The following is a 12,422-nucleotide window of genomic DNA, read 5'->3' as shown; positions in this document are numbered from 1 at the left end:
CAAAGTACCTACAGTATAATTAAAGCCAGCCGATGCTCAGGGGAAAAGAATACTGAAAGGAAAAACTGCTTACAAAACATTCACAGTTGTTATGCTTGAGTGGAGGACCTACAATTACATTTTTCATTTCTACTTTTTTTGGATTTTTTCCCAAAACTTGACTACTTTTACGATAAAACTAAGTTCAATCTAAAATAACTTTTTTTTTTTTTTTTTAATCAAGAGGACAAAGCCATCACTGGGCACTAGATGGTGGCCTTTAAGAGTCTTCTGTGTCCAGGTTTTAAAAGCAGCAAGAAATAATTTACTAGACTGTCTCAATTCCTAACCGGGCCAATTTTGCAATCTGCATTTTTCAATTACATTAAAAGCATTTTCCCAAATTGCTCTATTCTTCCCTTAATGACACCGGATGAGACTGGATGAGGCTGGTTCCCTGAGGACAGAGTCTGCACCTTCACACGGCACTGTTTTCTCCCTGTCAGCATCTGGCAGGCACACGGCCCTGCCCCGGGTACAGTGAACTGTTAAAGTTCAACGGAATGAAGTTTTCAAAGAGCAGACAACACAGTTTGGGTTCTGCCACAGTCTCCTTTTCTTATTCCTCCTGCAACCCAGGGGTTTTTTCTGCAAGGAGAAAGCTTGCAAGGCCCTTCTGGCAAGCAAACGGAAAGTGGGAAATGTCTCATGTGTTGGCCTCGGAAACGTTGCAGCTTTCATATGGGGGAGAGGAGTGTCAAAAAAAAAAAAAAACAACAACCTTCACTTCCCACGAAGAGAAGGTTCCAGCTCAGGATCTCACAGCAATTCCCAGAGGCTCGGCAGCCCCGCTGTCGGCCAGCCTGAGGCCCTCACTCCCACCCCTGGGACGACTGAGATGATCATGAACTTTCCCCGGACCGAAAATACACAAAAGGTGGGAAGGGAGAGGAGCAAACGGTGTCCAGAGGGAGAAGCATCGGAACACTTCCTACACAAGGCTCCAAGTCCACATGACCACCTGACCTCACTGTGTGCCCCGGGACCAGTGTGTTCCCCTCTCTGGGCCCCTGTCAAACGAAGACGGACCCAGATGAGCTCTGCACACACACACACACACACACACACACACACGCGCGCGCACGCGCACGCACACGCACCACCCATTCTCTCCTCGCCTTCGCCTAATTACCCTCAGTGCACTGTTAATCATTCACTCCCCAAATACCAAACGCCCACCACCACAGCCCAACCCTCCTCCCCAGCTGTGCGGCTCTCATTTCCAATAGATTTGCCTCGTGCTTGGAATAAATTGCCAATCATCTGCATAATGCCCCACGACTCCTCACTCTGCACATCAAATCATTTCTCCACCTCATTTTGTAAAATCCATCAAGAATAATTCTTTCAAAACTGAAATAAACCTTCACTCTGGCACTTGAATCCATAAATTCCTTGTCTTTGAGTCTGAGATGTATTACTTTCTACAAAGCACATCTAAGATACCCTAATATAATCAGATCCGCTAACAATGATAAATCAACGGGATCCTGTAATACATAAAAATGCAAATCCAAACCACAGTGGAAATCATCTCTTCTCCTTATGTCCCTTAACAGAACCACAAGACTTTCAAGCTGGGACAGAGCCTGGGCACCACGTGGACAAGGGGCTATGCCTTCCCATCCTTTATTTTCAGAGGCAAAAGACTCATCAGAGTGTATTTGCTCTGACAGCTTCCCATCTTGTTTCTACACTTTGCCAGCTGTGTGACCACAGACAAATCCCTTAACCTCTCTGGGCCTCAGCTTCCTTGTCTGGAAAGTGGGAGTAAGACCAGCCCTTGCTTCACAGGCCTGTGCGAAGGGGAGCTGGAGAGTAGGGAACCATTCCTAGCAGATGACGAGAACTCAGGGATGGTGAGCTCTCTCCAGCCCCTCAATGGCACTCACTGCCAGAGGCCACAGAGCTGGCGAGCAGCACAGGGAGACTCCCAATCTGGGCCTTCAGCCTCCAGAACAAAATCCTTTCCTTCACACGCATACGGGAAGGGGGCCTGAGACCCATCTGAGCCTGGTGCCGACCTCGGTGGGTGCCTCCTCCTGGCCCCCAGACTCACTCCTGGGCCTCTTCAGGTGTGAAACCACTCCTCCCAGTGCTGCCGGACGCCCAGACACAACGCGCTCGCTCTGAGAGCAGGCAGACTGCTGCCCGATTCACTTTCTTCGATCACATTTTAAACGTGATCAGTTCAGAGACACGGAGCCAGCCCTCCGGTATATGCTTTCCAAATGTGCAGTTCAAGAAAAGGGAGTAGGTACAGGGCGCCTGGGTGGTTTAGTCGGTTAAACATCTGACTTCAGCTCAGGTCATGATGTCACGGTTCGCGGGTTCGAGCCCCGCGTCGGCCTCTGTGCTGACAGCTGGGAGCCTGGAGCCTGCTTCAGATTCTACGTCTCCCTCTACTCTCTGCCCCTCCCCTGCTCATGCTCTGTGTCTCTCTGACTCAAAAATAAATAAAACATTTAAAAAAAAAATGTTTTTTAAAGAAAAGGGAGGAGGTAAACAGCTTGGTACAAACAAACCCAAAAACTTTTTGAGTTTTAAAAGTATCTGTCTCAGGAGTACTGACATTGAAACGCTTGGAAAAACATGTATCTATAGACAGACCATTAAAAGATTCACAAACGCAAGAGTTACATTAAGTTGGAGGTTTCCGAGTGACTCATCTTTTTTCTTTTTCTTTTTTCCCTAATTGATCAATAAAGGACCAGGGGAGTCAGGAAAGTGTTTCTTCAGCCCCTCCCATATGCTAGGCATCGAGCTGTATCTCTTCATCTCTTCTACATAGCAACAACCCTAACCAGCAGCCATTCTACCCATTTACCAGTGAGAAAATGGGGGAATCAGAGAGGCAAGGTGATTTTTCCCAAAGTCACCCAGCTACCAAGCACCAGATAGGGAACAGGAACCCAGGAGTCTCTTGTAACAACAGTGCCCGAGGTTTGCCCATCTATTCAGGCTCCGCTCACCACACGCAAAGCCCTTATTCATTAGCGCAAGCCTGGGTATAAATCAAAGCCCATCTTAACTACATGAAGGCAGCAGAAAAGACGACACCCGTGTATAGCCATGTCCGCGGCAGTACTGACCATTTCAAAAACTAAAGCAAGTCATGACGGGAAACAACGCAGATATGACAAAGCCAAGTCTGGGATCGGAGACAGTCCTGAAAATACGTTTGGGGAAAGTTTTGAATAAGGCAGGACAATGCCCCTTACAAACAAAACAAAGGATGGTGGGGGGCGGGGGCAGAACCAAACCGGCACATAGTGTGCAGTGAGCCCAGCTCTGTAAACCCACGGGAACGTGGGGGTCCAGACCAGAAGAGGCCCCCAGTGCCAATGAGGCGCCAGCTCGGGGTTAGGATCAGCCACGGTTGCTGTGTTTGCCTTCGCTCCTCGTGTTCTCTGCACCTTCAAAGCTTTTCACAACAAGCTTTTATTACGTTTGTGATCCGAAAGGGAAAGGTTTAAGTATCATAGGGAAGCCTGTTATCGAAAGAATTCCTAAAGCAAACCATTTTGTAAAACAAACGAACACCTAATTCATACATTTTACTTAAAATCCTTCTGTGCTTCAGAACTCCAGGATTTCGACGCGTGGACGGTGGTCCCTGGAAGCAGGAAACATGTCATGGGCCTTTGAGAATTCATCCGGTGCCTAGCAGAGGGCTCCGCGTGCGGGGCCGACAGTGGGGGCCGCCTGTGTTCGGCTGCAGCAGGCCATGTCTGTACTTCTTCCAAGGGCTTCAAAGTCTGAATTCTACCTTTACGTGCGGTGGGTATTCAAACGTGTCGAGCCAAATGAGGACACAGGGAAATGAAAAGAGTATATAAAAGGGTATCCGTGCTGGGATTACAACTGTGAGAAACAGATGCTTCTACACACAGGGGCAGGAAGGGATCATCAGGAAAGAAAACAGAGCATCAGTGCGGAGTTATGAGTCATTGTTTTATTTTACTTAATTTCTCCAGCTGTAAATTTTTCAAAACCAATATAAGCATATTTTACAGCTCACAGAACATTTAGAACATATTAAAATAAGTATCTTTCCACTGTAATGTACCCAATTGAAATTTATGAATTCCAAAGCTACATTTTAAGGAGACGAAGGAACTGTGGCACTCCACGCTCTTTAGATTAATCAGATGGATTGTGTTGTTTTTCTCTTGATCAGAAAAGAAGTCATATTTCAGTAAATGTTACCTTGAATCAAGGATTCTTTCACATTCTAGAAGCTTGAGTGAGCTTATAAGAAGTCTTACTGTGCCCCCTAGTGGCGAATAAAATCTATGCACTTCAGAGAAAACCCTTCCCCAAAGGCTGGAAATAAAATCCAAGAAAGATTTTTTTCAGTCTTCACTGATCACTTAACATGTACAAAACTTTGTGCCAGGTGCTAAAGATAATATATAAATGGGTCTGGCACGGTTCCCACGTTCAAGAAGCTTAAAATCTACGAGGTGTAGCAGATCTGGTTCGTGGCTACGCAGGCAGAAAGAGACGCCACGACGTGGTAAGGAAGGGACAAGACTCCCGGGGGGAGCAAACTCGGCAGCACGCGGCAAGTGCCTACTATGATGTGCCAGGCGCCGCCCCACAGAGCTCACGCCCAGAGTTCATCTTTTCTTCACAGAAAGCCAGCGAGGCACACAGAATTATCTTGTCTGCACTTTGCATTACGTTGGCTGAGGTTCGGAGAACTTGCCCAAGATCACGGAGCCAGTCAGCGGCAGAAGGATTCAAACCGAAGTGCCGTGACCCCGGCCCCCAAGCTCTTCCCTCCTTCCTGATGCAGGGGGGCTCAAGAAGGCACCCTAGGAGGGGAGCACAGAGCTGGGGCGTACCCTGTCACAGCACCTCTTCTAACCCTCTCCCCACCGCGCCTCCCGTCCGCTCTCCACCCGGGACCGGGCCGTGAGAAGCCAGGACTCCCCCCTGCGCCCACAGCCCCGTTCCCACTCGACGCTCGGCATCCGCACCCCCTCCACCCCGTGGGCCCCCAAGGTCGACCGCGCCACGCAGCCCCGACACTAGGGGTGGGGAGAACACCATCCTGCCTGGGGCTGCACACCGGCTCCACGCGACTGACGACTCCCCTCTCGGGTTCCAGCCCTGCCTGCGCCTGGTCCCCGGCCGGTTTTCCCGGCCCGGCTCCTCCAGCCCCTGCCACGCATTCGTCGCGCTAACAAGTTGCTCAAAATCAGTTTGCCGAATAACTCTGTCACTGAACACCGTCAAATGCCTTCAAGCAGAGAGGATCCCGGCCTGCCCCTTTGCACGGACGGCTTTTAAAAGCCCTGCTTTTTCAAGACCCACACGAAGAAGAGGGGAAGAAGAGACACCGACGCCAGCAGCCATGACGGCAACCGCGCTGGCCCCGCCAAGGGCAGTTCCACAGCAAACGGCCCCGACCCAGGTCTCAGTGAATCACCCCAAGCAAGGCTTTTCTACCGAAGTCCCTCGGCCCTGGCGCCTGAGCAGTTTCCCAAGCTGGGCCAACTGCGCCCCCTTCTGGTCACGAGGTGTCACAGCTGGTTGGCTGACGCGGCGTCCCCCGTGGGGGCAAGGAACGGGACAGAACATCCCCAGTGCACAGAACCTGGCACACTCATCTAGTCCACAAACACTCACTACACGACGGAACAAACACAACAGCCCAAATCAATGGTTTCGCTCAGACACGCTCCGTTTAAAAACTAGACTGGGGATGCCTCCGCTTAGAAAACCTCAACTTGGGCAAAAGTGATCCAGGCGGGGCCCACGGGGCCCCTCGCTGATGCCACATACAGACCGGTCCCCACAGGACTCCAAGCCCGTCCCTCCCATCAGCAGACACGACCCCTCGGGTGGGCGGGCAGGTGGCAGGTATCCTCTGGACCTGCTGCCCTAAATCCCTCCACCCGTCTCTGCCCACAGCAACCTGCTGATGAGCCGCCTCCTCCTCCAGCCCGTGCTGCCAAACATCTGCCAGACCGCCCCCTCCCCCCAGGGTCCTAGAAGGGGGCTGCCCGTGCCCCTCAGGTGGCCCACCCGTAGCCACACTCCCTCCAAAACTGCACCATGCGCCTGGCATTAGACAAGGGGCTGCAGACACATGTGCCTGGGCACGTGTCCCATCTCAGAAGTGCCAACTGTAGGTCTCATAGACTCGTGTGATCGGGGGGGGAAACAGACTCTGAGAGGTTAAGTGTGTTGCCCAACGTCACAAAGCTGACCCTGAGCCCAGACCACCGTGACTCCAGCCAGACACGGCCTGGCACCACACAGGCCCACACGAGCCCGCCAGAAACCCCCCAGATGTGCTTCGGACGAAAGAGACAAGTCTGCACTTGGCCCCCCGCGGGCGCAGCGTCTCAGGAAGGAGCGCTGAGAAGCCCCAGCAGCATGGGATTGAACCAAGCCTGTTACAGGGCACACTGGGGACACCGGAAGCCTCCTGAGCCCCCACCCCCATAGGAAAAGCACCAAAGACCCGAGTGTAAAGTCCCTGGGCTTCAGACCGAAGGCAGAGCGCGGCACTGTCCCCGAACGACTCTGTTAGCCCCGCCAGAAGAGAACACAGATAAGTGGGCTCATGACCCAAACTGGTCACTCAAAAATGACAACGATACCCATCGATTTAGCTTATTTCAAAGCCTCACTGTCCTTAGGTTTCCTTTCTTCATTTCAGAAAACGCCTCCTAGGAGAAAAGCTCAAAACGTAATTCACAAGCACAATGTCCTGGGCAGGATGGTTCCAGAACAGTAAGAAAATAGAGGGAGGAAGCTGACACTCACCGAGCACCTGGAGGGGTACCTAGCTCTGCGACAGGGTTTTGTAAGTGTTTCTCTCACCTGGTCACACGACACAGGTATGACTGTGCCCTTTACAGAGGAGACACCAGACCAGAAGTGGGGCCAGCCGACCTGCCCACCAGGTGCTCTGTAGCAAGACTGGATCTGAAGCCATGTTCCCTCAACTCCAAAGCCATTTTCTTTCCAGGAAGCGTTCGTTCAGCTCGCGCTTACGTGGCACCTATTGCATACAGGTGACTTCCTAGGTGCTGCTGGGAGCGAGGGGGAGGGGCTGGAGACAGGTCAGAGGAGGTGTGACGCACCCGCCGCACGACATACCTGAGTACGTGGGGTCTGCTCGCTGGAAGTCTACGTGACATCAGGAGCTTTTAAGATAAGTAACAACGAGGGTCACCCGGGGGCTCAGTCGGCTGAGCGTCCAACTTCAGCTCAGGTCATGATCTCGTGGTTCCCGAGTTCGAGCCCCGTGTCAGGCTCTGTGCTGACAGCTTGGAGCCTGGAGCCTGCTTCGGATTCTGTGTCTCCCCCTCTCTCTCTGCCCCTCCCCCGCTCATGCTCTGTCTTTCTCTCTCTCTCAAAAATAAATAAACATTAAAATAAATACAATACAACACAATACAATACAATACAATGCAATACAATACAATAGGTAACAACGAGGAAAAAGAGTTTCTGTGGAACCCGGAGGTCCTCCACGGCATCTGCAGCCATCCCCTGGTCCGGCCCCTACCCGCTTCCCTAACCTCAGGACCCTCACCCCCACCAGGCCCCTCAAGACTTCCATGCTTACAGCCAAAGACATCCTTCTGCCGCATCTCACCCCCTTCACCACATGAACCTTCCCCTCCTTCTGGAAGGCTTCACCAAGCCCCCCAAGACCGGGCTGCTGTCCCTCCCGGCGGGTTCACAAAGCACTTGCATCCCACTGAGAGTCTGGTCCTTACACTCCAGAGCCGAGGGCTGGGAGAGCCTCTCCCCTCGTCCACGGCCTCTACCACGAGGCCAGGGACCAGCACGGCGCCTGGCACGGAGTTGGCGAGGCTCAACACTCAACGTGGTTCACAGGGGCCCGGGACTCGTCCTGGGCCTGCTTTCCGAAACTCTGACGCCCTCGCTCAGCGACCTCACCCACCCAGGGCTCCAGCGTGCCTGCGCGTCCTCAGTGTCCCCACAAGGGACAAGGACTGGTACCCTCTGGTGCCCTCGGCGAGGCGGCATCGGGGAAGAGTGGACAAAACGAACCTGCAATCCAAGGTGGGCCACTGAGAACACACTTTCAAACACGACGGAGAGAGTTATACAAATTTCCCCACAGAAACGTGCAGCACCCCTACCTCACTGTCGTGAAGAACAAAATACCCCGGCAGCTTACTCCCAAGAGCCCCTGAAGAAGGGGGATCACTCAAGTCTTACCTTGAAGGTTTTGTCCATGGAAGCTGAGAGAAGCATGTGACTCTTGGCGAAGACTGGACACCACTGAATGCTGTTGACGGGGCCCCTGTGGCTTCTCAGGTGGAAAAGCACTTTCCTGGGAATCGTGGTTTCTCGATACGGACTGTCCAAGTATGGCTCAATAAACTCGGACACTCTGGGGGCCACACAGAGAGGGGCCGGGGCACGCCCCACAGAGGGACCCTGTGCCTCCGTATCTTTACTCTCGCCTGTTTCTGTGCTTAATGCCTGCGACTGTCTTAATCTTTTGGGGGTGTAGGGCACGACACAGTCCTCACACCTTTTCCTCTGAAGAGAGTTGCCATTTTTACCTGGGGTTTCAGATTTGGTTTGGGCACGGGACGACGGGTCGGGGGAGTCGTAAGTTCCCCAGGAGAGTTTCACCTGCTTAAAGCGGGCAGCTGCCAGGGGCACATGGCCAGCCGGAACGTGGCTGGTCCACAGGGAAGGTCGAGGAGGCTTGCCTGTGGGGAAGGTGGCTTCAGGCTCTGTTCTGGGCCACTGTAGCCTCTGGCTGGGGCAAGATCCTGGGTCACTTCTCCAGAGCCGAACCAGGGGGAGACGATGGCCAGCTGGGTCTTCATGAGAACCGTGCTTTGTGGGCAGTGCTGCCCCTTCTGTCACACCTGGGGTTTCTGATGCAAAATCCTGCCCACGAGGTTTGACCACATCAGAGGTGTCCTTCACCTGGCCGGCAGCATTAAAACTTTCCGCAGGCTCAGTCTCAGCCTCTGACTCTGAGTCATCATAAGCCACCAATGAGGCCATTGAAGACAGTTTCTTGCTATCGTTGGAGGACAAACTACCTAAGACCAAACAAAGTCAAATGTCAGAAAATACGCATGGAAGAATATTTACCACCACACGTAATTAAAAGAAAACATGCCATCTAGCAAACCCATGATTGGAAAACTCTAGGAAGAAACACATTAAAAAATGAGGGCTTTTTTGGGGCACCAGGGTGGCTCAGTCGGTTAAGTATCCGACTGGGGCTCAGGTCATGATCTCACGGTTCGTGAGTTTGAGCCTCACGTCGGGCTGTGTGCTGACAGCTCGGAGCCTGGAGCCTGCTTCGGATTCTGGGTCTCCCTCTCTCTCTCTGCCCCTCCCCTGCTCACGCCCCCACCTCTCAAAATAAACATTAAAAAAAAATTAATTAAAAAACATTTTTTTAAATGAGGGCTTTTCCACATACCAGGTATAACTAGAAGATACGTATTTTTTTTTTCAAATGAAGACTATGGAATATCTGGGAACAACTTTAGCAAAAAATTAGCAAGATCTATAGGAAGAAAACTAAAACTTTATTGAAAGACATAAAAGAGGACCCGACTAAATGGAGATAGGCTGCCTGGACAGAAAGATTCAGGACTTTAAGATGTCTTTCGTAAGATCAATTTGGGCCTTTGAGGGTAGGTCTGAAAATACTGAAATGGGAAGAGGTCCAGAACCCACCAAGTGGGAAAAGCACGTCACCCGTACCTTCCTCCACCCCTTGTGCTCCAGTCCTCCAGTCCCTCCTTTACCCTCGCCCCCCACTGCCTACATGTCCTGTCTCAACAACAAGCCAGCTGGGGAGACAGACCCACAACACAAGACTAGGGTGTTCAAGCAACCAACCCCCCCAGTTTTGAAGGTGTGGTCTGAATCCCCCAATTTCACTCCAAACACACACTGACACAGCAGTGAATCTCCCCTTTCTAAAAGACTCTTCCTGGGACACCTGGGTGGCTCAGTCAGTTAAGCACCTCGCTTGAGTTCAGTCACGATCTCGCAGTTCATGAGTCTGAGCCCCACATCAGGCTCTGAGCTGACAGTGCAGAGCCTGCTTGTGATTCCGTCTCCCTCTCTCTCTGCCCCTCCCCGACTTAAGCGTGCACGCTCTCTAAATAAATAAACTTTTTAAAAATTCTTTAAAAGATTCTTCCTGAAATTCTGAGCCATCATACACAATAAATGTCTGCCACCTAGTTTCTAGAAAGAAGTACTTCAGTCTGGAGTCCCATTCAATGTTTTTTTATATATATTCAATATAATTTATTGTCCAATTGGTTTCCATACAACACCCAGTGCTCATCCCAACAGGTGCCCTCCTCAATGTCCATCACCCACTTTCCCCTCTCCCTCAACCCCCATCAACCCTCAGTTTGTTCTCAGTATTTGAGTCTCTTATGGTTTGCGTCCTTCCCTCTCTGTAACTTTTTCCCCCCTTCCCCTCCCCCGTGGTCTTCTGTTAAGTTTCTCAGGATCCACATATGAGTGAAAACTCATGTAGGGTATCTGTCTTTCTCTGCCCCATTCAGTGCTTTTAAGAGGAAGCACAGTCAGGAGGAAGACAGGGATGCCCAGCACATCCAGGACAGCAGATGGCGCAGTGGAGCAGCGCTAAAACTTGGCAACCCACCAACTTCCAAGAACGCCCCACCCTGCCCTACCTTACTGTACCACACTGAACCCCTACTCCCACACACGGGGTCAAGTCAGCGCCAGAGATTCCCTCTGGGTCCTCTGTTAAGCCACTCCAGACAGCCTATCACCCAGCTCTTTCCCTGGGCGGTGGGTACCAAAGGGTACCCATCACCTGAAGGGCCCCACGGCCTAACACGTTACGTCTTCATTCAACAAATGTCTGTAGTCTACCTCCTCCAAAACTTGCACCCCCACCTGCAGCCCAATCTAGGCAGGTAAAATAAGACTTCTATAACTGGCCAGCGTATCTCAAGCAGAACTAATGTAATGGACTAATTATAAACTAACGGACTGTGCACCGCAAACAACTTGGCATTTCTGTTCTCTACATACTTAGCCTGGTCCTGAGGCCCATCCTGATGAGACCTCTCACCTGTCTCGGCTCCTGTGCACAGCACCACACACCACAGCATGCCATTCCTTCCTGTCACAGGGAACCCACCAGGTTCCCACCAGCAGGGTGCCTGTGCCCAGCCGTGAGATGGAATCCCGCCCACCTGGTTTCCTGCAGCGGTCAGCTTAAAGAAAAGAGAGGCCGATGGCTGGAATTTCTAAAGCGGTCTACGGCAAAAGATCAGGGAGTAGTGGGGCTGGGGCCCGTTAGCCCACTTCCTAACAAGGCAAGGCAGCAAGGACTGAATGAATGCAGAAGGGTGGATGATAAGGCTCCCAACACTACCTGCTTCGTGGACGCGTCGTTCATTTATTCGATATTGATGGAGCATGGGCTACTCACCAAGCCCCACCCCAAGCACACCGTGGCAAGCGACACAGTGAAGGATGCCCCGTGCTCACCATGCTCACATGCCGGCGGGAGAGACAGACCATAATCAGGTGAAATACAGGGTGTGACGTAGTACGAAATCCTAAGGAGAAAAGTAAAACAGGACAGTACAGGTGGCGGTGAGCTTGGGGCTGCAGTTTCCTCTAGGGTGGCCGAGGCAGACCTAAGACAAACGGTGACATCCGAGCAATTAATGCTCTGGAGGAGGTGAGGGAACAGAGGTGGTGAGAAGCACTGGAGAATGAAACAGCAAAACTAATCAAACGGGGCAAGAGAGAAGGAGGCAAGGGTGATTCAAGAAAAACACGCAAAAGTGGGAAAGAATGGGAAACATCAGGAACAACAGAAACTTTAGGGGGGAAAAGTGCTGCCTTTTTTGTTTCTAAGGCAAATGGGGAAAAAAAGGAAAATATTTCATGGTGTGGGGACGTTCAACTAAGACAAAGAGGTACAGGGAGAAAGGTAAGAGCATTGGAGAAACGAGGCCACAAAACGGGGGAGTGGCCCTGAGAGTCACTAGCACGTCAGCTCCACGAGGACAAGACTCCTTGTGTTTTGTTCACTGCTTGATCCCCAGCATCTAGAAATATTTGTGAAATGCAACCTGGTGGGAGGGGGGCACGGAGAAAAGTAAAAGAAATAGGATATTCTCCTTCAACAAACGTATCCTGATTACCTACTCTGTGCCAAGCCTTATGTTGGGTCTGGTGTGTACAGCGATTAAACACAGAACACGGATCCTGCGCCGGAGGCTACAGACCGACGAAGGCAACAAAGAAGATACGACCAGAGATGGGTTTTGAAGGATGAATAGAAGTTAGCCGAGCTGTCAAGAGCTGGAGGTGAGGCTGGTCCAGAGCAGCGCGCATCCGGAAGG

General features: G+C 51.6%; 1 protein-coding gene across 4 annotated transcripts in view; it reads right to left on the bottom strand.

Moving 5' to 3' along the window:
• WDR25 (WD repeat domain 25) overlaps positions 1–12,422 on the bottom strand; it is a 139,070-nt gene that overhangs the window by 125,653 nt on the left and 995 nt on the right. For all 4 annotated transcript variants that reach the window (XM_053889802.1, XM_053889803.1, XM_053889804.1 and 1 more), the window contains exon 2: positions 8,254–9,098. In XM_053889802.1, coding sequence (XP_053745777.1) covers positions 8,254–9,098 — 845 coding nt within the window. The remainder of the gene's footprint in view (positions 1–8,253; positions 9,099–12,422) is intronic.

This window comes from Panthera pardus, unplaced genomic scaffold, assembly GCF_024362965.1.
Source record: "Panthera pardus isolate Hobbes unplaced genomic scaffold, ASM2436296v1 HiC_scaffold_24, whole genome shotgun sequence".
In the NCBI taxonomy this organism is placed as follows: Eukaryota; Metazoa; Chordata; class Mammalia; order Carnivora; family Felidae; genus Panthera; species Panthera pardus.
Note: the sequence above shows the minus strand (reverse complement) of the source record. Positions and strands in the feature narration are given on the sequence as shown.